The 25,693-nt window shown below is 44.5% G+C and overlaps 1 protein-coding gene across 5 annotated transcripts in view; it reads right to left on the bottom strand.

Annotated features, from left to right (window-relative positions):
• The window catches only part of Mrvi1 (murine retrovirus integration site 1 homolog), a 102,719-nt gene that overhangs the window by 36,079 nt on the left and 40,947 nt on the right, over positions 1-25,693 (bottom strand). For 2 of the 5 annotated variants that reach the window (XM_013028720.1, XM_013028724.1), the window contains 8 exons: positions 18,876-18,976; positions 17,510-17,580; positions 15,298-15,471; positions 14,241-14,318; positions 13,467-13,519; positions 13,245-13,289; positions 11,516-12,133; positions 9,662-9,740 (listed from right to left, as the gene is read on the bottom strand). In XM_013028720.1, coding sequence (XP_012884174.1) covers positions 9,662-9,740; positions 11,516-12,133; positions 13,245-13,289; positions 13,467-13,519; positions 14,241-14,318; positions 15,298-15,471; positions 17,510-17,580; positions 18,876-18,976 — 1,219 coding nt within the window. Of the gene's footprint in view, positions 1-9,661; positions 9,741-11,515; positions 12,134-13,244; positions 13,293-13,466; positions 13,520-13,745; positions 13,748-14,240; positions 14,319-15,297; positions 15,472-17,509; positions 17,581-18,875; positions 18,977-25,693 lie in introns of all 5 variants that reach the window. The other 3 variants (XM_013028721.1, XM_013028722.1, XM_013028723.1) reach the window with 3 other exon arrangements.

Here is a 25,693-nt window from a genome sequence, read left to right as displayed (position 1 = left end):
TTTGAGCTCATGGTCTTGTACTTGTTAGGTAAGACTGTATCTCTTGAATTATACCTCTAGACATTTTTGCCTTAGCAATTTTTTCAGACAGAATTTTGCCCATGGCCAGTCTTAAACCTTACTTGTCCTACCTATAACATCCCATATAGCTGGGATTACAAGTATATGCCACCATGCCTGCCTTGTTTTTTAAGATAGGCTCTTACTAACAAATTTTGCCAATGTAGTCTTGAATTGTGATTCTTCCATATCTGCCGCTCAAGCAGCTAAGATTAGAGGCATGTACCACCATATCTGGCTATTTACACATTATATATGAAAAAAATGCTTCTCTAACTATTCTCACAGGGAAAAAAAGACACCTACAGGGAGACAAGAGGGTTAAGGAAAAACAACTGATGTCAACACTGAGTACAGAGAATCAATATGTACAGTTTCAAGGGGAAGAGTTGTTCAAGAATTTCATAACCATGCAAGGTGTCTTTCAAGAAGAAGGCAACATTTTCCAACATGTTAGATTTCAGGGAACATGGTAACTCTGTTCCCTCATAGCAAACTATTGGGTAATGAAATCCATCTAAACAAATTATAAATGAAAATAATAAATGAGAACAGTAAGCCACTAGAGGGACTAGTGATAAGCATGAAATCCTTTTACCTATGAGTCCAAGGCTAAGCAACTGTGGAAGCCATCACTGCAGAATGGAATGTAAGTGTTACAACCTGGCTGATATGCAAAGAATCCTGAATCTGTGTAGGCAGAGAAGGAAGTCAGGAAGAAATACAGAGGTAGGCAAAAATGCTGTCTGTCTCATCTCTTCCCACAGCAATTCAGTAAGCAGGACTGTAGTGACAAAATGTTCTGATCTTGCTGGGCGCCAGTGGCTCATACCTGTAATCCTAGCTACTCAGAAAGCTGAGATCTGAGGATCACGGTTCAAAGTCAGCCAGGGTAGGAAAGTCTGTGAGACTCTTATCTCCAATAAACCACTAGAAAATTAGAAGTGGCGCTGTGGCTCAAGTGGTAGAGTGCTTGCCTTGAGCTGAAGAGCTGAGGAACAGCTCCCAGGCCCAGAGTTCAAGTTTCACGACCAACAATTTAAAAAAATGTTCTGATCTTCTGGATTCTTGATCTCTATGATTTGGGGCTTTAATCCTGGTGCACCCCTCTCAAGGACAGCTAATTTCTGGAGATAGGGAAGAACTCTCCTTCAAGTATACCTTTGAGGGCAGGTTGGGAGGAATGTGTGAGAATGTTGAAAGGGGTGACATTGCTCAAGATGCATTGTATTTATAAACTACTTTGTTAAATGTCAATTCCTTTGTACAACTACCTAAAGATAGTTTTAAAAGTGTACCTTTCACATACAAATCAACCAATCCAGAAGCTTCAGTCCCACGCATCTCTCTTACCAATCTCTCACACACTGTCTCCCAGAGCTGAGTATCAGACTACACACCTCTTCTCTACTCTAGTGCCTGGTAAAATTATTCAGATGAATCCCAAACTTGCACAGAGGACCCACTTGCCTAGCCCACCCCTTTCCATGAAAACCCCAGTAAAGGTTTTAGGACCATTGGCCTCCTGTTTGACCACCATCCTCTCCTAAGTAGGCCTCCTGATGAACTGTGCCTCCTAATTACAGAAATCAGTGAGTATAAATTCTTCCTTCATGACAATCAGTTCTGAGTCAGGTGTTTTACCAAACCCACCTAAAACAAAGGCCAGACACAGAGCTTATAACATCACTCAAACTAAAACATATGATGCAAAAAAAAAATCTCCCAACTTTAATGTATTTCATAATACATTGTCAAACTAATTTCTCCTCTTTGGAGGAAGAAATCACTAAAATTCAGCAAGTCCTACAGTTTCACTTCAGTTTAATCCAAACCAATTACACTGTAATTGTTTTACTTCAAAGAAGCATTATCTCCCTCCCCTCTTCCTCCATTCTTCTGTATTTTTGAGGAAGGGATAATTGGTGTAAGCTATTTTTAAAATTCTTTAGCATTTTTCACTATTAGTCAAGATTTTTGATAATGAACACAAACCATTTCTAACAAAAACAATAAACTTATTTTCAACATATTTGTCTGTACTAGATCATTCCAAAGGGGAAATATTATTTCTGGTTATCTCAGGGACTTGGAAAACTAACTTTTGGAGCTTTAGCTAAGCAAGCTCTGATGACAAAAATGCTCTTCCAATACACAAGCCTAATGGTTGAGATAAACTTTCTTCACATCTATCTCCCTGGGAGGTAGTGGGGGGAGGGAGACACACATATATAACTGTCACTTAAAACACTACTAATATGATAAGAAAATAAACATAACTTTGGACACCTACTATTCACTGAGTATCAGCCATACAGTAGACGCTCTTTGTTGTTTATTCCTTGCACTAGAGTAGCCCTGCAAAGTAAATATTACTAGGATCACTTTCTGGGATGGGGGGAGGGGTGTAATGAAGCTCAGCTAGATTCTCCAGGCCCCAATGGTTAGTAGTAGACTTGGGGTGTACAAGATGGTCTTTTAGACTAGTTGAATCCCAGCTGCTTCCCACAAGTATGCAACGTGGTCCCACGCAACACATTGTCTCCTCAACCGACTCTACCTCATGTTCCCAGTTCCTGACTAATGTACCGTCATCTACACAGTCATGCACACAGATACCTTGGGATCGTTCTAGTCTCCCCCTCAACTCCACCCCTAGTCACCATGCCCTGCCAACCGACCTCCTAACAGCGCTCATCATCCTGTCCCTCACATATTCTCTTTCCATTTCATCACCCCTCCCCAGGCTTGTTCCTCCCCTTCCCTTTCTCCCTCCCTTCTGTGCCTCCTTCCTTTTGGTGATCTTGGGTTTTGAACCCAGATGCTATGCCACTTAAGCCATACCTCCAGCCTGTTTTTCTTCTTTATTATTATTTTTTAATGAGATCTTGCAACATTTTGCCTTGGTGGGCTCAGATGGCAGTGCCTGCTGGGTGGCTGGGATGACAGGCACACACCATTGTACTCCATTTGTTAGCTGAGATGGGGTCTTATTTTCCCCCTGAACTGGCCCGAAATGGAGAACTTCCTAACCTTCACCTCCCCAAGAGCCACCATACCCAAGACCGGGTTGTTTCCATATCCTCTCACGCAGTGTCTCCTGTGCAAGGGCAGCTTTTGTAACCGGGCCAGAATTTTTTTTTTCCTAAAACATAGAAATGATCCTTACCTGCAGGGTTCTCTGGCTTTTCAAAGGGTCTTAATTGAAATTCAAATTCATTAATTGGCCCTCAAAGCTTTCACCCTTCCTGATCCCTGTGACAGCCTCGCTACCTATCTGTCTGGAACACATGGCATTCCTTCTGTTCCTGAAACATGCCAAGTACTAGAAGATACCTGCCTTCCTTGGTTCCTATTGTTACATCTGCCTGGAGGCGCCTCTCCCTCCCTCAAATCAAAGCTCCTCCTGGAAACTTTCCAAGATTCACCCTTCAGAGCCGGCTGTTTCTTCCTCTTTGTTCTTCAGTACTTTGTGTTCTTTTAACATCTTATTGCGCCGTATCATAGTGGCTTTGTCTCCCTTGTGATTTCCTCTCTGAGACAGTGAAAGTGAGCTCATTCATTCATGAATTCATCTCACATTTACTGAATGCTTACTATGTCCCAAGCATGGGGCTTCAAGCTAAGAACAGAACGCTAAGAAAAACTGGGATGCTATAGTCTTCTGAGAGTGAGCTTGTCATCTGAAAGGAGAGAGCTAAATCAGGGGAAAACTCATTTTGTTTCACACTGTGACTGATTTGACAAAGGAGAGAGGACATGAAGGTACTGGAGGTGCCAGGAAAGGCTTCTCTAGGTAAGTGACATTTGATTAAATGGGAGCCCATTAGGCAGTGAGGAAGAGAGCATTCCATGTAGAGGGAACAGACAGCATGTGCCAAGCCTAAAAAGGGGGAGGAATGAGTTGTTGAAAGAAAGCCAAAATGGGAATGGTCCCAGAAGATGCTTGGGTGAGGGTTAATCACGTAAGGCCTTGAAGATCCCACTGAGCATTCCAGTGCTCATCCTCATCTCAGAGCAGAATAAAACTCTGAAGACCCTTAAACAGATTTGCATTTCGGAGACTCCTCTGGCCACCGAGTGGCTCCTGGTTTGGGAGGGGGTTGAGAGTGCAGGCTGTGGACACTGCCGCAATGCCTCAGGACCGCTGCTGGGACAAGGCCTGCTCTTTGACAGTGGGGCTTGAGACTTTAACATTTGTTTTGATTGACTACATTTCCAGAACGTAGCCTGGGAGCTTGCCACTATCAGTCTCATCTTTGCCTTGAAATAACGTATAAACAAAGAACAAAACACTGTACAAAATGGGAAGAGAAAGGAAGTGTTAGATTGTTGGGGAGATCAGATGCTTTGGGTAAAAGGGCCTTCCAGTGCTTAGAAACTGAAGGAGAGCCAAAGTTCTGAAGACTCCAGAATGTTCTGATAAGGATCTTCCCCATCTCCCAAAGGAACAGTCACTAAACATGCTAAAAGCCTAAAGTTTTCCACATGAGCTCATTGTGTTGTTGAGTGGAGAGCCTGTAAGTACTGTCTGGGCCAGCACCCGGTGCTTGCAAAGCTTTTGTTTGTCCTGGGTACAGAAGGGGAAAGGGTTTTCAGAATGTAAAAGAAGGAAGTTACAGTTCTGCAGACTGTAGTCTGACAGTATGGCTAGCTGTCTACCACACCTCAACACTGTTCTGTGCACTGTGGAGTGCCAAATTCAAGAATGTCCCATTTGATTGACAAGATAGAGTTCTACAACCTCCATGATGGAAATCAGAATGAATGTCAGATTCTTGCTGATCTAAGGACAAGTTTCACATAAAACATTCCACCAGCAAAGTAGGAGCCATCTAGATGGGCAAATGGGGATGCCAAGAGAATAAGAAACTTGCCTGAGGCTTTACAGCTGGCAAACAATGAAGCTTGAGCTCTTAGCTAGACGTGAGAAAATTGGAAGGAGTATACATTTATTAAACACCAACCATGGTTAATTTACTTTTTGAAATTTGATGTTCATAGCAGTCAAATTCACATACCTGATAATTTCATTTCTAAGATTCAGTTTACTCTCTATTCAAATTTGATAGTGTGTAGATAATGGATATCTAAACTGGCATAATTTTATAAGCTGATTAGGTAGTATGTGTATACATTTAAAGATAAATATCTTTTGATCAATCAATTGGATTTACAGTAGCCCGTATAAAAACACATTTCTCATGGAACTGAAACCCCTTTGTACAACTACTTAATAAATGAAAAGAAAAAAAGCAAAACACATTTCTGTGAAGACACATATAGGAGAATGTTCATTATACCATTGTTTATAATAGAGAAAAAATAGAATCAAAATAAACATTAAGAAGAAAGGCAGGCTTTAGTGGTTCATGACTATAATCCTAACTACTCAGAAGGCTGAAATCCAGATCATGGTTGAAAGTCATCCCTGTCGTGAGATTCCATCTCTAATTTACCAGTAAAAACCAGACTGGAATCAAAAGGTAGAACACCATTCATGAACTAGCAAGCCCAGAGTACAAGTACTGCCCCCCTTCCCCCAAAAAAGAAGAAAAAATTCATAAGAGATATGTGGGGAAAATATATTTAAAAATTAAGTTCTTTCCATATTAATTAAAAGTTAAATTGTCTTAAGTTTATTGTTAAGCAAAAAAGATGATGTGAAAGGCACCTAGAAACCCACCAAAATCTGTCTACATGAATGGAGCCCAGTCTGAGACACAGCCGGTTGTCTAATTAGCAATCATCTCCTCCAGCTCCCTTACTATGTGTTAAGGGCACCAGATTATGTCAGTATCCACAAAATTGAAGCTAAGGGATATATCCAATTCCCACCCTACTTATTAAATAACAAGACCTGGTCTTAAAATGGAGGGAAGGAGAGGAGAAGGGAAGGAGGAAAGGAAGTATGGGAAGGAAGGGGGCTCAAAATGGAGGGAGGGAGGAGAAGGAAGAGGGAAGGGAAGGAAAAGGCAAGGAAAGAGAATGGAAGAGAAGAGTGATATTCTCTTTATCATATTGTCAAATTAATGAATTGTGTCAATAATAAAATAAATATGGATACAAAGAGTAACAAAAACAAGTGATGAGTTGGAAAAAATAAAAATGACCACTGCAACAATGAGATATACAAGTTGCTATGTCGAAAAATGAACTTTACAACTTTGGCCAAGGAGGAGGGGGGTGCGGGAGATGGGAAGGGATGGGAAGGGGAAACAAAGGAGAAGGCTGCAATGCTTGATAAGAAATGTACTCATTACCTTGCCCATGTAATTGTAGCCCCTCTGTACAGTATTTTCACAATTTAAAAAAAATTGCAGAAAAAAAAATGACAGGTGGTGTGATTGTGAATCTGAAAAGGTGTTCTGCAAAGTGGCCAAGAGCCTTTGAAGTTAGATGCATCTGGATTCCAATCCTGGCTTCAGCAGTTAATAAACACATGATCTTTTTTTTTTTTTTTGTCAGTCGTGGGGCTTGAACTCTGGGCTTGGACGCTGTCCCTGCGTTCTTCAGCGCAAGGCAAGTGCTCTACCATAGTGCCATTTCCGGTTTTCTAGTGGTTTATTGGAGATAAGAGTCTCACAGATTTTCCTGCCCGGGCTGGCTTTGAACCATGATCCTCAGATCTCAGCCTCCTGAGTAGCTAGGATTACAGGCATGAGCCACCAGTGCCCGGCTTAAACACATGATCTTAACCTCCAAAACCCTCAAATTTCTTGTTTGTAATGAAGGTATTAAATCTATTCTCAAGGTTATTGTGAGCATTAAGTCAATACTGCCAAGTGGTTGGCACAGTGTATGGCATTAGTAATCATTCTAGTTGTGATAATCATACTACTAGTAGTAATCATACAGACTGTGCGCCATAAGACATGAGACATATACAAAGGACTATAAGCCAGATATGATGGTGCATGCCTGGAATCCAGACTTGGAAGGTAGAGACGAGATGATTTTGAGTTAGAGGCCAGTCTGTGCTATATAGCAAGAGACTCAAAAACAAACAAAACAAAATACCTTCCTTTTTTTTAGAGTCAAAAGAATGGAATGTTACAATAACAGAAAGACCAACTATATGACTGAATGAAAAGTAAATGTTTGAAAATTATAAGCCTATAAATTGTCAAACAAAATTCAGGCAGTCCTTTCTGAATCCAATGTATAGCTAGAGTAACGACAACTAAAATGTTAGAAATGCAATAAATTTCAAATGTGAATGTAGTTCTAGAGAGGCTAAGGAACGTATTTAAGGATTCATTCATATGTTTCTGGGGCTGGGACGTAAATTCAACTCTGTTTTTGTTGTTTTGGTGGGTTTTTTGGTTGTTGTTAGAATTGGGATTTTTATCTTAGGACCTCATACTTACTAGGCAGGTACTATACCACTTGAACCACAACTCAGCCCTTTTTAACTTTAGTTCTTTTTTCAGTAGGGTTTCATGTTTTTGTCTGGGGCAGTCTTATACTCCAATCCTCTTACCTATGCTCTAACGTAGCTGGGATTACAGACGTGAACCACCATATCTAGCTTATTGGTTGAGACAGGACCTTGCTAACTTTTTGTCCAGCATAGCTACAAAATACAAGCCTCCAGATATCCATCTCCTAAGTAGCTGGGATGACAAGCTTGAGCCACCATGCCTGGGCCTCAAATCTCTTGACTTCTTGTCCAGGTGCTCTTTCTATTACTTTATACTAAATCTCTATATCCTGAATATTAACAAATATTCTGAAAAATAGCAATGAGGGAGAACTAACCCCATTGCCAAGTAAGAAATATTATTATTAAAGCGGAGATTAAAATAGTTCCGTTTTGATCAGAATAAGACAGAACTGGAAGTCCAGTACTAGCCTCTGGTGTGTATATATGTGACTACATTTCAAAGGATAGGATGAAATATTATATGACTTGTTTGCATGAGGCAACTGGAGAAAGAGGTCAGCTTCATGGCAGCAAAAGTGAACAATGGTCGCCTTAGGGACGGGGAAGGAAAAAGGTGCTCTGGTGTTTAATGGGTGCCAAGTTTCAGTATGGGAAGATGAAAGGTCTAAAAAGGATGGGGTAATGTTTGTACAACATCACATACTTAATGCCACTGAATGCTATGCTTCATATAGGAAAACAGTAAACTTTGTTATGCCTATTTACCATAGGCAAGAATTAATACCAAAAGAGGGAGCAGAGCATACTGGCTACATCCTATTCTGCTTTTGTGACATACAAAAGAGAGTAAGGAAAGGAGAATGTTTCTGAGCTCGAAGGACCTACCCAGAGAACGGGATAATTCAGAGAAGGGAGTGACAGCAGGTCAGGAAGGAGACAGGACATGGATAATGACAGAGGCTACAGATTGGTGGGCTCTGGGAGCCTGTCCTCCTCTGGGAAGATGGAGGGACAGAGTCTGGCCTGAAGAGACTTGTCCTTCTGAAGGCAGCTTCACTCCTTGTGGAAATATAGTTATTGGTCCCCCCTGCCACATTTTATACAATTTCTCCCATTATTTATTCAAGAAATCCTATCTCAGGGCCTACTAGCACCACACACTGCAGAATACCTTGGAAGAAGAGCTATACACGCAGGCATATGCACTCAGATGCGTGCACGTGTGCACGTACACACACACACACACAGACATGCATGCACGCATACATTCAGGCATACACATGCATGCGCACATGTGCATTACCTTCTTACACCCAAAGCACAAATTGGGCCTTAAGATCTTCTACGCTGGAGATATTCTATATCAGGTACTAGCATGTTCCAGGTATGTGAATATAATTTATTTATTTCATTTATCTCCCTGACAACTTTTTTGTTTTTGTTTTCTTTTAGATAGTCTCCATATATAGAAGAGGCTAGCCTAAAGCTTAGATCCTCCAGCCTCAAGTTCATAAGTGCCAGGATTATGGGTACATATCACCATGCCCAGCTCCTGATAATGTTTGAAACAACACTGATTAGCTCTATTTCACATGTGGTAGTAGGGAAGAGGAAGATTAGGCACCAAGGGATCAGGTAGCCTTCCCAGGCCACATGGCTGCTCAGTGCCAGAGCCAGGACTCTAGCTGGACAGTTGTAACTTGCAGTGAGGCTCAGTAGCTGCATTGAGCGGAGGACAGTGCCAAGGGTGATGGGAGTTGGGCTGGGTCCATCAGTAGTGTGTAGGAGGGCCAGGACCCTATTCCTATTTTTAGATGAATGTGGTGGAAATGGGTGGGGAGGTGGAGAGCAGGTGGCTTGGAAGAAGGGACTTGCATCCATCCATTGGGGTTGGTCTTGGGTATGGACTTTGTGGTGACAGCATATTAGGAAGAGATGGCCTTGGGGACCCAAAAAGAGGAACTGGTCCATTTATGCAGCTTCCTGGGTGTGAGGAGAAAGGCAATGTCAAAAGTTCAGGCATGGGGCACCTTCCAGACCCGCTGTTGCCAACAGCGCTCAGAGGAGGCTGGCGGGAAGTAGACGGGTTCTACATGGGCAGGAAACACCATCTGCAAATAGTGAGTGTCAGGCTTGCTGACAGGAAGTCTAGGGTTCATGCATTTACCCTCATTGAACAGTGCAGACAGTCCAGCTCTAGCCCTGCACACTTACCTTTTTCCTGCTCAGCTGCTTCACTCAGTTCGGGAAGCTTGAGCCCCACTAGATTTTGATTTCTCATCAGGATGTGCTCCTTTGTGGGGAAAAGAGAGACACATTGCAGAGAGTATCACCAGGCTGGGCTCATTTCTTGGTTCCTCCGGTGGTTCTGTGCCCAGCATTAGGTGGGAACCACATGTACACGGGCAAAGATGTGTGGGAAGATGTGAGGTGCACCAGCACTTCTAGCCTGAAAGGAACCTGAAATCCCACCATTAGTCCTACAAGCCTTGAGTTCTGAGCCACCATCAGCCTTGTTAAAGAAGTCTGGGTAAATGAATAGCCCAATCACAGTGACTGAGGTTTGCAGAGAGTTGCAGGACAGCAGGAGTGTTAAAGGCTCTTAGGTACAGGAGGGTCCTTTAGGGCTGCTCCTCAGTGGCACCTCCAGACAAATGGAGACCTGGGAATTGCTACTGTGGGGCCTCAGCAGGGATTTGCTGAGATGGCATGCTGACTACACGTATGTGACACAAGGAGGTCCAAGTTTGCTCCAAACCAATTAACACAAGACCAGAGTCCTCTAGTGGAAATGCCTGGATGAGAGACAGCACTCCCCATCCCTTGTGACTTATGCCATCAATAGATTTCCAGCATCCTAGGTAGCCAGTTCAGTATTTGGCCCACAGGTAAAGAAGAAAAGAAAGGGACCAGCAGAGGGTGCTCGTGATCAGGCATGGAAGTCACAAGCCAGGCCCTCTTGACAAGCAAGTAGTCCCTAACCCCTTAGCTCTCAGCACACTGGACTGGGTTACAGGCCAGAGGCTCAGCTATCAGGCCAGAGGCTGATAGTAAGGGGCCTCGGCTGTCCAGCTTTATTTGTTGGTTAAGAGAAACCTGCAAGGCTATGGATAGTAGGAGGGAATGGCTGGTCATCAAGGCTTTTGAGATTCATGAGGGAAGATCCCTGGGCTGGCTGGTCCAGTTGCTTTTATCTTCCTCTAGATTTGGAAATTGTGGCCTAGCCTGGTATAATTATCGATCCAGGCCCCCATTGTGACCCACTAGTTACTTGGCTTTTCCGTCTGTGGGTAAAAAAATTCTGTATACTGTTTACATCAGCAGGCAGGGCCAGCTTCTCCTGAGCTTCCACCTCAGAGCACCAGGCACGATTTCTGAATTGGACAAGGGCCAGTATTGGACTACATCCTGTTAACAAAGGAACTTCCTCACTCACGCTAGAGTTGCTAGCGTACTTTGCTTCCTTTCCTGCCCCACATACCCTCTGGGTGGGAGGGGGGACAGGCCCCATCCTATGGAATTCCAGTCTGATTCCATAGGATTCCGTGGAATCTTTGGCCTGTCTGAGTTGACCTCTGGGTGGGGACTTCTTGTGTCCTTCGCAATCTATTCTGCCGCCTCCCCCCACCAATGCCCATGGTAAACAAGTGGATGTCATTATAGCAACAAGAAAAAAACCCAGTAGTAGGTCTGACCAGGAAGTCTCTCAAGGGCTCCTGTTTATAAGCCATCAGCTCCAGCTGGAGGAGGAGAACAGACTGGACTGAGGGCCTATATGTTCCCTCCATACCCCCACCTTCCCCTGAAATGTGGCTTTATGTGGCCAATGACATCCCACACTGACCTCTGCCTAGTAACAATTATAAAAGGCGATCATAGTATCAGAAACTGGTGTTACGGAGATGCCACACTGGTGGATCTAGCTATTCAGGTTGAAACCTTTAGGGCCTCATGAGTCCAAGTCTAGGCCCACAGCTGCCCTACCCCAGGGACTGGTATCAGGTCCAAACTGCAGCCCAGGGGAGACATGGCATGCACACCCTGCCCAGCGGGCCCACAGGGACCCACCTCTCGGAGCTTGGTCAGTTTTTGCATGCGCACAGGCTGCACTTGTATCTGGAAGTCTTTGAGTCCAGGCACCTTGGCCGGCTTGCTGATGGCTTTGCCTGGAAACCTTTTCTCTTCTTCAGCCAATGGAAGCTTGGCCAGTACTTTCTGCAGCCGGGGACCTGGCTCTTCAGGGTCACTGTCCCAGGAGACCCCCCGTATCAGAGGGGGCCGGGGTATGGGCGCATGCAGTTCAGCTTTGGTGCCAACCTTGGACCCCAGGGGCTCTCCAGATGAGCCTTTTCCCTGGGGACCAGGGGAAGCCACCCCTGCTGAGCCTTGGGCTGGACTTCTTGGCAGAGGATTGTCCTCCTTAGCTGTCTTCAGGAGCATCTTCCCCAGTTCGCTCTCAGGAGAGCCAGGCTGGGGGCTATTCAGGGCCATTTTCCCACCACTGCTTGGGACAGGAGCTGGGCCCTTGGGTGTGGTCTCAGGGTGCCGCAGAGGATCAAAGTTTTCCTTTTGCTCTATTGCAAGCTCTTTGGTCTTCTCAACTGTGGGAGAGCGAGGAATCAGCCTGCCCTGAGACACTTTCCTCTGGTCATTCTGTTTCCAATCAGCTAGCCCTTTGGGGATATTCTGGAAGAAAAGAAGTAAATTTATGACCCTGGAGACAGTTTAAGGAGGTGACACAGTCCTTGCTCAGGGGCTCATTGGTGTTTGTGGGGAAGAGGGGAGGGAGTGTAGTGGGCCAGGTAGCAAGGGGACAGACAGCCTCTTAGTCAGATCTGAGCCAGTAAAGAAGATACACAAACAGAAAAGGCCAGCAATTCAAAACCAGCCAAACCAACCCAAGAACTAGGAGCTTAGGAGAGTTGGATATAAGGCAGTTTTGTCTCCAAGTCAGTTGCCCAGATTCTAGTCTTGGCAAGATCCATCACTCTAGAGAAAGTCACTCTCCCTACTAGGTCTGGAAACCTTCTGAGATTGTATACAAATGGCATGTTTGTGGGGTTGAGGGTTATATTTTTCTGGGAAGAGAATCCACTGCCTTCTGGAATTCTCAGAGAGCTCCATGATGCAAAAGAGAATAAGAGCCCCAGACAAGGTGATCTTACTGCTCAGAAGTTTTGCCATTCATGTTCTTCTTTCATTCCTCAGGAAGCCTGCTTAGTGAGGGGACACTGAGTCTGTGTCTGGGAATCTATGAACAAATCTATGTAAGTGTTAACGCTCTTCTAGAAGATTCTAATCCAGATTCAGTTCCAGGTATGACTGAATTTTAACCTGCCCTCTGCATCACCTGCGGTACTTGGGTACCTTGCTCCTGCAAGATGTGGGGTGCTATGATTTTCTCATCAACAGTGATGAGATTTTCCTGGCCACCTCCAGCAGAATCCCAACTGCGAGTTGAGCTTTCCTGAAAATTTCCTGGTGCTGACAGGAGTGGTGGCTGCTTTGCCCAGGGGTTAGACCTGGGGGTTTGCTACGCTCTGCTAGCCTCACTGGGGAGGCTTGAGAACATGACTGCTCTGAAGGACGCCCCACTTCTGTCTCATTATAAGGCAGAAGTATCTGATGATTCCTTCACTGTCCACAGAGAGACAGAGACAGAGACAGACAGACAGAGACAGAGAGACACAGAGACAGAAAGAGACAGAGACAGAGGCTAACCACAGACCAGTTTAAGCTTCTAAGAGGCTGAGTCCCCACACCTAAATCCTCTAAATTGGACAAAGCTCAGACTCACAGGCTCGCCAGGGTGAGATGAAGAGACGTCGGCCTCATTGCCCTTCTGCTGTAGGAAGTAGACATGGATCAGCCTGAAATCAGGGGAGACCTGCTTCCCTCCCAAAATGTCCTCCAAAAAGCCTCCCCGGCACCTCACTCAGGGGTCACAGAGGACCTCCTGGTATTAGGGGGAGAGTAGGGACTAGTGGAATAGATACAGACCAGTGGGCCACATACAGACCTGTGGTGGTGCTCCGGGCAGAAGGGACTGTGGGCTGCTGCATGCATCCAAACCTAGAATGGTCCCAACACTAAGAAGTGATGTCCAGCACCCAGACCCTCAGCTGTAGCCTTTTGCTACAGAACCTCCTCCCTCCCACAACATTTTCCCTTAGCAATCTTAGCCCCAAGAGCCAGAAACACCAGTGTTTTTGTGTGCCTCGTGAATGCCAGGCAGGTTCTGCAGTGGCTCTCACTGATTCTCCAAAGACATCATGTGAAGCAACTGAGGAAGAGGGACCTCTAAGGGCAGGAAGTGTCCATACTGGGATGTGAACCCAGGCTTCCTAACTTGAACCTGAGCTTTACCTAGACGGAATATTGTTTATGCTGGCTGGAGGGTATAGTTCTGGACACAGCCCATTGAAAGAAGGCCCAAATAAGAGAGGCCTTTCCAAATAAGCTCTATGGAGATTTCTCACTGAGTCCTCCCAGGGCAAAGAAAACCCATTACAACCCCTTCCCATAACCTTCTCTCCATTCTCACCCTAACATGTCTCTTGCTGCCTCACTACACTGGTCTACCTCAATGAATAGTATATCAGTATCCTCTGAGGCTACTTAACCAGGCCTAGCTAGGAGCCCCTGGAGTGGAAACCCAGGAGGCATCTTTAATGGGAAAGCTGCAAAGTGGAGGTGGGAGGGAAATGTCACAGGAAGCATCCTCTTGGGCCAGGCTGAATGGTCCCCGCTATGGGAGATCTTGGAGCAGAAGTACCTGGGTGCCAGGCCTCACCTGGTGGGGTGGAGACGGTAAGTGAGCTGCTTCTAGAAGGTACAGGAGAGGTTCTGGGGCTAAGGTCTGGGGAGGCAACTGTGGGGACAGACACAAACCAACTGGCATTCATGAAGGGTCACAACTTCAGCCTCACAGAACAATCCTTTCCAGTTCTTCACATCCCTGGAACTGGGCCTGCTTTGTTGGGGCCAGAAACTAGTTGTGGACTGTCCTAAGAGACCCCCTACTACAGCCCACCCATCCATATTGACAGAGTGGGCCCTCAGGTAATGAGAGGGTACAGGGGGGAGTCACACTCCTCTGCCTGCTGAGCCTGAACTCGAGGCTTTTAAAGGAATTAATGACACTGATCGACAGGTAGGATCTCTGAAGGCTACATGCTCGATGTCCCAGGATAGCGCTGACTCCAAATACTCTCCTTATCCTCCTATGTATATTCAGACTTGTCTAAAACCTGCTTCAACTTTGTGCTCAGGAAGAAGACTCTAACATGAGGATAGCTGAGGTCCCCAGGAAACCATGTCTTCTAACCCCAAATGTCTGAAGACCACAGGAATCCAGGATGACTCCCTCTGATATTTGCAGAGGTACCCACAGGCCAAGGCCTCCTGGGGAAGGACTCCACCATGCAGAGCCACCCAGGGCTCCGTGTACATGGCCTCACCACAGAGGATTTGTCTCTGTGCAGCAATGGAAGCTCTTAGAGGAGAGAGGGGACCCAAGTCACAGGCATGTGTATCATCCTGGCTAGTGTTTATTAACAAAACAGGAAGTCACCATGACAGTCACACACAGGGCTAGAGTTGGGTAGGGATTTTAGGCTTCTGGAACTAAATAAGACAGCCTCTCCTGGCAGGATCCTTTTCATAAGATTCAGACCTCCTGGGACCAAGAGACCTAAGAGAAGGTAAGCAGGAAGTACACACTCCCCGAAAGCAAGGTTCTCATTGCAGTGCAACCACCTCACTGCAGTCATCCTCTCCTTATGCTTAGCCTCCCCCCTACCTTGGAGGGGCCTAGGGACATCACCTGCACCCTCCTTCCCATGCCCTACCTGATGGGGAGTCTCCGGGGCTGCTCCTGGACTTTCTTCCACGGCGGGTCAGGAATCGCTCACTCACCGACTTGGCTTCTTCCAACAGCGCCAGATTTTTCTTCTTGTCCTCCTCTGAGATGCTGATGTCTGGTAGCTGATCATTTACCAGGTCAATGACATGCCCCGCAGGGTCTGCAGAGGGAAAAGTAAGCTTGGCGTGAGAATCACTGCATCCTTGGTCCTGGGCTGAGAGACCCTACCAAACCGCACCTCAGCCCAGATGCTACCCAGAGCTGACCCAGCCAGCAGCTGCAGCCAGGTGCTTGTGCATGAAGGCTGTTTCATGGAGACAGAAGCTTCCTCAGATTGCTTTCTGGTTTGTAGCTGCTAACTTCTGTCACACATAGTCATGAAATCACCTTGGATTCCCAGAGCTGCCCTTAAACCCTGCTATTAAAGAAAAGCCAGCCCGAGCCCCCTGTCCATGTTATCAGCTTCCCCGATTGGTTCATTCTTCTGATCTGGGAGCAATCCAAAGATTTTGGGTCCTAGACATATCACATCCTACAACCACCTTCTGAACCCTTTTTCCCTTAATTCACATATTCTCATTCCCTGAAACCATCCCTTTCCAGCAGCAGCTCTGCACAAGCTGACTAAATGACGCCATCTCTCACCAGCTACTGAGGAGCGTGAGTGTCATTCTACATACGTCTTTCTTCCTCAGACTCCACGTCCAACCACCTGACCCAGACCTGGCATTTACCTGAAACTTGCCCCTCAGCTAATGCTCAATAGCACTTACCTAATAACTATATCAAACATCTAATTGATCCAGCTTTCAAACCATATCCTCCATCCCATCCTCTACTGCCTCTCTGAGTGAACTTCCTAGCAACCTCATCTGCTGAGAACAGCTCATGCTCATCATGGTGACATCCAAACTGGGTCATCCACTTCTGCAGGTCCCATAAACTCCTTCCAAGCTCCCTCCACTTCAATTCCTCTAAGCTTCTTCCAGCTCTTATTCTCCTTTCAGCCTCCTTTCCCACTCTGGTACTAGTTACTCATTTCACTTGATAAAACCAACTAATTCACCACTAACTTTAATTCAGAGGAACTAACCATTTCTACCCACAACCCCACCCCAAGTACCAAGAGTAAGAATGTGTACCAGCCATGGTCACTGAATGAATGCAATCCAGTTGGCCACAGGGATTGGCTCAGGGATGGTATGTGAGGCACTCATGGAAATTGTGTAGGGGATATTAAGGAGAAGAACTCCAGCCTGGTGCCCGTGGCTCCCTCCTGAAATCCTAGCTACTCAGAAGGCTGAGATCTGAGGATCACAGTTCAAAGCCAGCCCAGGCAAGGAAAATCCATGAGACTTATCTCCAATTAACTACCAGAAACTGGAAGTGGTGCTGTGGCTGAAGTGGTAGAGCATTCGCCTTGAGCTGAAGAGTTCAGGGACAATGCCCAGGCCCAGAGTTCAAGCCCCATGACCACAAAAGAAGGAGAAGGAGAAGGAGGAGAAGAAGAAGAACTCTGTATTTGAAAGGTTGGAAGTGCTAATAGCCACTTAGCATGAATGAAGGGCCTGCCCAAGAAGAACTAATACACAAGAAAGGAGACTTGAGAGATGGAATGAGACAGAAGCTCAAATACCTTTCCTCTAGAATGCCTGACCAACATTATTCTTTTCTAGGAAAAAAAATGGCCTCCTCTTGCTGGGGTTTCCAAGCTCTTCTATGAAGGGTTTTATATCGTTGTGATTATGTGTGCTCACTTTTCAGTCTCCTTATAGACTATGATCAGCATGAAGGCAGGGACCAAGTCTGTGTCATGCTTAAGCTCCAGTGACCCAGGAAAGACTGAAAAACTGGAGACCCAGCAGGTTATCAGATTGGCCAGCCTTATACTCAACACACCAGCCAGGCTGAGTCCTTGAAGAATGAAGGACTGGACGTTTTGAGCTCCAGAACTAAGCATCAACCAGATGTTCTTTCTCTCTCTCTCTTTGGCTCTCTTCGTTTTCCTCTTCATGCCCTCCCCCTCACCATCTTGACTTTTCAACTGACAAAATGTAAACCAGACATCACATTTCCAACATTAGGGGGCACTGCTTGCCACCAGGGAGGGGGGTGCAAAGGTAGTTAGAGTGAGCTACCTTGAACCCAGACAAGATGCCAGCTGCTCATAGACACCTTCAGATTGACCTAGCCCTTACCCACAGAAGTTAGTGATGCTGTGGAAACTTTCAAGTGCCGGTGAGAGAGCCTCCGGTTGGGAGTGGGAGCTCTGAAAAACAGAAGAGAGTGATCATTAGGAAAACAACTTAGACCTGAATTGTCTTTCCACATAATCCTAGAGCATCGCCTTAAAAACACATGCAGGAGGCCTCTGCCTCTCTCCTGGGAAACTTGTTAGAACTAGAAATTCTCAAGACCCACCTCAAATATAGGATCAGACATCCTGGAAATGGCCCAGGGGGTGGGGGCATCATTCAATAAGTTTCCATTTATCCTGATGCTTACTCAAGTGTTCCAGTCACTACGCTAAGGAGACGTAACTTTCTTACTATAGTATTTTACTATCTACTCAGGCGCAGACTCTAAGCTAACAGCTAACATGTAAAAACTCCACAAAATCTGATTAACTGTGGTCTTGTAGAGAAGTCTATGATTTCTGATTGGCTCCAGGCCAATCTGAACCTATAAAAGGGGAGCGTAGGTGAGAGAACTTTGGCTTACCCTTGTCTGTCACCCCATGATGGTATTGGATTACTTATACTTATTTCACATTAAAATTATTAAATATGAGGGACAAAGAGAATGAACACTAAGCTCTTACAGATCTGACTTTGCCATTTGAATCAGTGTTCTCCTCCTCACTCACTACACGTGTACCCCCACTTCTCATTTCCTTCTTTGAATCTGACCTGTTGTCCTGCTCTTTCCCTTGGTGATGGATAAGTAAACCTTTGTTTGATATTTGATCACAATGGATGTGTGTGAGAATTGTCTCTTTTTTTAGGTGTTTGAAAATTATACCCCCAAATCTCATTCCAGCTGGATTGATGCATAAACCCATGCTGCTTAAAACAGGGATATGGCTGTGCTCATGAACCAGTGTCCATGTGGGACCCGCTGTGCGCAGGGCAAGATTCTACAGTGAAACACTTCTGCCTCTGATTCTCTGCAGGTATTAAGGAAGTTCTTATGGAAAACTTTCCCTGACCATTTGTGCTTTTCTTAAAATCAAGCATAATGCAAAGGGCTAAACTCAAGAGATGAAAACTCATTTGGGGAAGAAAGATAATGTCCTAAGTTTTGTCTCCTACTTTAAAAAAAAGTCACTTGATGATGTATATCAACCAAGGGAATCAAAAACTCAGAATAGAATTATTCTGAGAGAAAGGGTGGCATTGTCCAAAATAAATGTACTCTTTACCTGACTGGTGTAACTGGAACCCCTCTGTATACCCATGACCTTTATAATAACAATTTAACTTTTGAAAAATACACTATCTGATGTCCACGTTCTAGGAAAGGTTGACTGTCATAACACAAGGTTCAGGCACCTGGGAAGTGTACCTGTTGGCCAGGTTTTTGTCCGTTTCTCCTTCTGGTGAACTGGCATCCCCCGTCAGGATGATTGTAGGTGGGTTATGAAACAGTGCTGCGGAAGGAGGGCCCTGGGCAAGCATAAACACAGATGGAGTTAAGCTTCCGCTAAGAGAGCATTCCAGGGCTGGAGTGGCAGCTTTCACTCCAGCATTATGACCACATCTTGATCAGGACAGCAATGCAGTGTGTTTGCTTGTTTGTGGGATGTATAAGAGATCCATAAAGATGTACTTCAACAGGCCTAAGCAGACTGGGAGGTACAAGTTAGTCCGCATTAGCAATAAGACCTCGTAGCTTTCTAGTTCTTTTACTACCTACCAGCTGCTAAAATATTTTCATCTCATAATTGTTCCCAGGTATGTCTGGGAAACTCTAGGCATTTTCTCACATGCCCACCATATGAAACTGGTACCTATTATTTTTCTTCTCTATCTGTTTGACTGCCAAGTGCTGGTAGGCCCTTAGTACTCTCCTGCTAGAGGCCCAGTTCCTAGTGCTTGTGAGCATAGCAGACTATCTTCCACAATTGGTTCTGCTTCTTGCTCCATCAGAATAATGGCATCGGTCATGCCCATGGCCACCTTCCCTGAAAGTGAGTCCCACCTTCCCAAGTCTTTACCTCTAGTGGCCCTGCTGCAGCCTGACAACACCAAGGCAGAGCCGTGTCTCCAGCCCTCAGTGCAGTGTTAATTCTGGGAAGAGCCCTCTTTTCTTTTCATTCTGCTTTCATATTAAGTGGGTTCTGTATAGTGCTGTGTGGACCTCGTAAACGCCACAGCTTGCAGTGAACCCAGCTCTTTTCATTCCAGTTGCGCCTCTTTCTTCCCTTGGCCTTAAATCTAAGGCAACACAAACTGGAGATGTCTCTGAGTAAGAGTCCTCTAAGGAGCATCACATTGCTTCCAAGGCCAGAGTCCTGAGAAGTTGTTCCCTGGTCTTTAGGCTCTTATCTTAGTCAGTGCAGGGAGCTGCAGTGGCTGGAGAGGTGGGGGGGGGGACTTAGATTCTCCCCACATACAGAAGGAAAAGGGAATTTGAGCAGGAACTTCACTAGTTAGGAACAAAAAGCAGCTCTGCCTATTGGAAGCTAAGAAATATCTGGTTCCAATGCCTGCTCCTTGTTTATGTGCTGTGTGTCTTTGAGCAAATTACTTGATCTTTTTTATATTTAAGTGCTTGTTATTTGGGTAGTACTAGGGTTTGAGCTCAGGGCCTGCACTTGTTAGTCAGGAACTGCATCAGTTGAGCCATGTGTCAGTAGAGTCAGGGATTTGTGCATCAGTTGAGTTATGTGTCAGATAGTCTTGCCTTTTTGCCCAACATGACCTTCTACTTATACTTCTCACATAAAGGAGAAGATAGGTATATGCCCAGTTTGTTGGCTGAAATAGGGTCTTGCCAACTTCTTACTGGAGCTGGCCTGCAACCTGGATCCTCTCCATCTTCACCTCAGGAGTAGCTGGGATTACAGGTGTAAACCCCTGTACCCAGCCAATCATTTTAGAAATTATTTTTATTTATTTTGGCAGTACTGAGGTTTGAAATCAGGACCTTGCACTTTCTGGGCAAGTGCTCTGCACTGGAGTCATACTTCAAGCAAGTTATGTAATCTTTCTGTGCTCTATGATCATAAAGTCTAACTTTCAACCTTGATGTGAAGATTAAAAAGAATGTCAATAAAGTACCTAGCACAATTGATGTTTTCTATCAATGACTACTTCACTGTCATGTTGTCAACATCATCTTCTCCTCCTCCTCCTACCTCTTTTCCTCCTCTTCCTCCTTCTTCTTTTTGCCATTCCTGGGTCTTGAACTCTGAGCCTGGGTGATGTCCCTGAACTCTTTTGCTCAAAGCTAGCTCTCCACCATTTGAACCACAGCTCTACTTCCTGGCTTCTTGTGGTTAATTGGAGATAAGAGTCTCATGGACTTTTCTGGGTGGCTTCCAACCACAATCCTCAGATCTCTGCCTCCTGAGTAGCCAGGGTTAAAGGTGTGAGACACCAGCACCTGGTTACTTTTTCTTTTATCCAACAAACACATCTTGTTTTCCTATATGAACCGGGAGCCTCTTGAGTTGCAGAGAAGACTTTCAAGGACTCACAGCCAAGCAAAAGATATAGGAAAGTAGCATATTTATGATCAATATAAGGTGATAAGAGATGGAGAGCATGTAAAATCTTAGAGACAGAAAAGAAAACTACATAGTCAGAAAAATGAGAAGACTATGTCATAGTGAACACAGGAACTAGAAGTCTTGATGGATGAATAGAAACTTGAAAGAAACAGTTATTAGGGCAGAGGTCCTGAGCAAAGGAAATAACATTACCAAGAGTTATAGTAGGAGTCAGGGATTTGTCAATACAGCTAGAGCCAGAGCAGAGGCAGTGTGAGACAGAGAAGAGATTGAAGCTAGAATGAGTAGTTGAGGTAGTACTGAGGGACTTTGAATGCTTCTCCACTAATTTTAGTCCTAAGAATTTAGAGCCAGGAAACCCTGAAAATTAAGCTTAGGAAAAACATAGCTTCCATAAGAAAGAACAGAGAAAATGTGGAAGCATTATCTCTACCACAACTGGGTAAAGATGATGGAAGAAAGCTGAGTAGAAATCATGATGCCCATGGCTGGACCCAAACTGACCAAAGGTTCCTCTTGGAATTCATACCTACAGAGTTTCCCAAAAAGTTTCATCCATTCTCTGGATTATATCAGTTGAGATGAGGTAGTCAGTTTCAACCTCTTCTAGCACTATCTCCCAGTTCCCACAACAGCAAAATGGCACAAGGCCTTCTCTGTCTTGGATGAAGCTTGTGCTATAAAATTCACTCATGAATGGGAAGGGGAAACAAAGGAGGAGGCTACAATGCTTGATAAGAAATGTACTCATTATCTTGCCCATGTAATTGTAACCCCTCTGTACAGTATTTTCACAATAAATTTAAAAAAAAATAAATAAAATAAAATTCACTCATGATTGACATTTTGGTAAGTGCCACATGGCCTGCAGATCCTCACTAGTCATCACTGTTATAAGACCAAACAGTGTCTCCAGCCTGAGTGAACCTGTTCTTCCATCTTTTGCCCACTGGGCTCCCCTGGGAAGAGGCCAGTGAGCAGCAGGTTGGCTGAGGACTTCCAGAGACAGAGGGGAAGCAGGACAGTGGTGTGTGGGCTGGAGGTCAGTGGAACAATATTCAGGAAGCTGCTGAGATCCAAACAGGAAAGCAGGGTCACAGTTTCGGGTGGCAGAATGCACCATGGCAGCAGATAAGAGGTAGCTGTCAGGCTAAGTAGGAGAGCCAGGGAAGACAAAGACATCAGGGGGAAGGGTGTCCCTACTGTGTGGGATTTCTAGTGACCAGGAAGGGCTGAAATTTTTCCAGAAACTTCTTTTCACATCATTAAGAGTTTCTACTATGAACTCTTGCGTGCATGTTCATTAAAAAACGAACATCCTCTGGGCATAGTTTCGAGCATGTGATATAAATTAAAGACCCATGGGCCCTTTTCCTAGGAATAGCAATTACAAGTTTTAAAATTAGTCACCAACATTTCATACTTGGAAGAATTGGAAGATGACCTGCTTTTCTTGAAACCAAACTACCAAGCAATCTTGGCCCGCAATTCTGCAGAGTAATCTGGAATCTCAATGGTCCTAAATTGGCTTACTCCTATCGCTGAAGATAGCTGGCTTCAAAAGTGCTTATGGCTGTCTCTGTGTCACCAGATTCCCTTATGACCCAGCCATACCACTTCTAGGCATCTACCCTGAACAACAGGAACCAATATACAAGGACACATGCACCTCCATGTTTATTGCAGCACTGTTCACAATAGCTAGGATATGGAAACAACCCAGATGCCCCACCACAGATGAATGGATCCAAAAATTGTGGTATCTATACACAATGGAATATTATGCAGCCATTAGAAATAACAAAATAATGGCATTTGCAAGGAAATGGATGCAGCTAGAAGGAATCACGTTGAGCGAGGTAAGCCAAGAACAAAGAGACAAATGGTACATGGTCTCCCTGATAAGTGGATGCTAAATCCAAAATGTTAGGTGATATGACAAAATTAACAGGACTTAAGAAACAAAGAACTTCCACTCATCTGGTCAAACCACTACTAAATATCCCCATGCTGCTGATCACATGTATGGTGTATATGTGTACACCGTTATATGTTATAGACCATGATAGACAATTTGCTCCAGGAGAGTTAGAATGAGCTTGTGACTTTAAATGAGCATCATTATTCGACAATACTGTGAAATTTGGGAAATTATGTAATCACTTAATCACAATTTAAAAAAAAAGCACCAAAAAACTAGAAGTGGCGCGATGGCTCAAGTGATAGAGCATGAGCCTTGAGCTGAATTGTTCAGGGACAGCTCCCAGGCCTAGAGCTCAAGCCCCACGACTGACAAGAGAGAGAGAGAGACAGAGAGAGAGAGAGAGATCTTTCATGCGATTGTTTCTAACATATTTATAAGATTATGTCTTTGTTGCCTTGTATGTCCCTCCCCCATGGTATAACCCCTGCTTTCACTATATATGATGTTGGTATATGTGGAGGGGAAGGGAAAAAACAAATTGTTAAAACAAGGATACAGGAGGACCCATTGCAACAATGAGATGTACAAGTCATTATGTTGAAAAACGAACTTTACAACTTTGGTGTGGGGGGATGAAGGGGGGGAGGATACGAAGGGATGGGAAGGGGAAACAAAGCAGGAGGCTACAATGCTTGATAAGAAGCGTGCTCATTATCCTACCCACGTAATTGTAACCCCTCTATACAGTATTTTCACAATAAAAATATATTAAAAAATAAAATAAAAATAAAAAAAGTGCTTATGGCTGTCTCTGTGTCACCAGATTCTCGTCCCCCACCTGGCTTTCTGGAACGCAGGAAGTTTGAGCACTTATGTCATCTTCGTTCATGATAACTCTTGCCACAAGAGCACCAGTGAAATCTTTGGCTGTTCTCAAAGTAAGTATGGGATTCTTTCTCTGGGCAGATTTTACTTTGACTCTCAGTCTTTCAGCTCTGAAAAATGTTTTTTTCATACTTCCCATGTTTAGAGACTCTCTTGCTTTTATGAGTTCTCCAAGAAACAGAAAAAATGCACATTGGCTAAAATTTCATTTTCATGTTCATTGTATCACATGACTTTTGGCAATCTTGTGATGGAGCTTTCATGAATTCCCAGCATGCACCAAAGCAGGTGGATGACATCTATTGAAAGGAATGGAATGGGCCAAGTGTTAACTATTTTTTTCCTGTTCTAGTCTAGGAAAAAAAATGTGGTAATAGTGGTAAAATAAGTCTCCAAAGAGTTTAACAAATCAGTATTATTAGACAGATTTTATTTAAATTCATTGGCATACTACCAACTTCCCAGAACAATCCCAAGTAACCAGTAATAAAATAGAAGGCATAAAAACATGAGACCATACACATAGGTGAATTATTTGATAAATGTAAATATCCATAGCAAATAAAAATAAATGCTTGCTCCTTCTAACCACCTGTGGTTTTGCACTGAAGTCCAATGAAGTTACTATATATGAGGACTTGCCTCTGACAAATATTGCTTTAAACAACCATAGACATACACAAAAACAACAGAAAAAGAACTCCATTCCTTATTCTCACATCTCAAAGACCTGAAAAGTGAGCAGAATCTTAACTCACATCCTCATTATCTTTCCCACGCATTTGTTATAGCCCACAATCTATGACTCTTCACTTGTTCACCCTTCCTACCCAAATCTTCCCTAGATATCTTTATATATCTATTCATCTCTCTACCTACCATGCGTCCATCCACCCATCTCTCTTTTTGTCTTTCTCTGTCTCTCTGTCTCTCTGTCTGTCTGTCTCTCTCCTTTTCTTCCCCCCTCTTCAGCTCTTAATTCTGCATCGTCACTCAGTTGACTCTGCAGATATTCTCAGCCTCTGCTTTCATGACTGTCTTACTCAAGTTTACAAGTCTTACAAAAAAAAACTTTCTCTGAGGACAAAAAGCCTCATGCTGGCTTCTCTCTGGACTCTAGGAAAAGGATGGAGTCTGTGAACACTTGCATATTCTTATCCCTTATTCTGGCCATTCTGCCAGCAAACATTTATGGGATGCTTGCTGTGGCCAGGTCTCAGCTCTTTGGCCCAGGGTGAAGCTGGCAGGCCTCTGCAATGCTTCCACATAGCACCATGGAAAGGAGAGAAGTGGACAGATCTGCCCCTCTCCAACTGATAGACAGCACTGTCCTCCTTCTCATGTTGGCATACACCAGGTAAATTGCCCTTAAGGCAGTGGAGGGAAATGCTTTCTGGTTGGAGTTTCCATTGTTTGCTGGCTACAGTTCTCTAATAGAGCAGCTCCCTGACAGTGGCTGCCTGGTATAACACTTGACTCATAGGAGGAACAGAGCAGACATGCCCACAGTGATGGGCAGAACAAACCAAGCCATGGATAATGAGTGCCAAGCATGTAACTACAGATACACACAATTCCAAACTGCTCGAAACCCAGGAGGCATAAAGCATCGGGAACAACCCTCTAAATCCCGGAAGGAAGTGGGGAGGGGAGTCCCCCCTCTCTTCTTCCACTGCAAGATATACAAGCAATAAAATAAAATGTTCTTTCCCTAATTAGCTTACTGAATGGGTGGACAAGCTGTGACAACTTCGAGTTTTCTGTAAAACTGTGTCCTGCTCGGGGCCATTCTTATCCTGTGTGGTTGCCTTTGAGTTTAGCAGGTACTGGGAAGACAGT

Source organism: Dipodomys ordii, unplaced genomic scaffold, assembly GCF_000151885.1.
Source record: "Dipodomys ordii isolate 6190 unplaced genomic scaffold, Dord_2.0 Scaffold113, whole genome shotgun sequence".
In the NCBI taxonomy this organism is placed as follows: domain Eukaryota; kingdom Metazoa; phylum Chordata; class Mammalia; order Rodentia; family Heteromyidae; genus Dipodomys; species Dipodomys ordii.
This window is presented reverse-complemented; position numbering and strand designations above follow the sequence as displayed.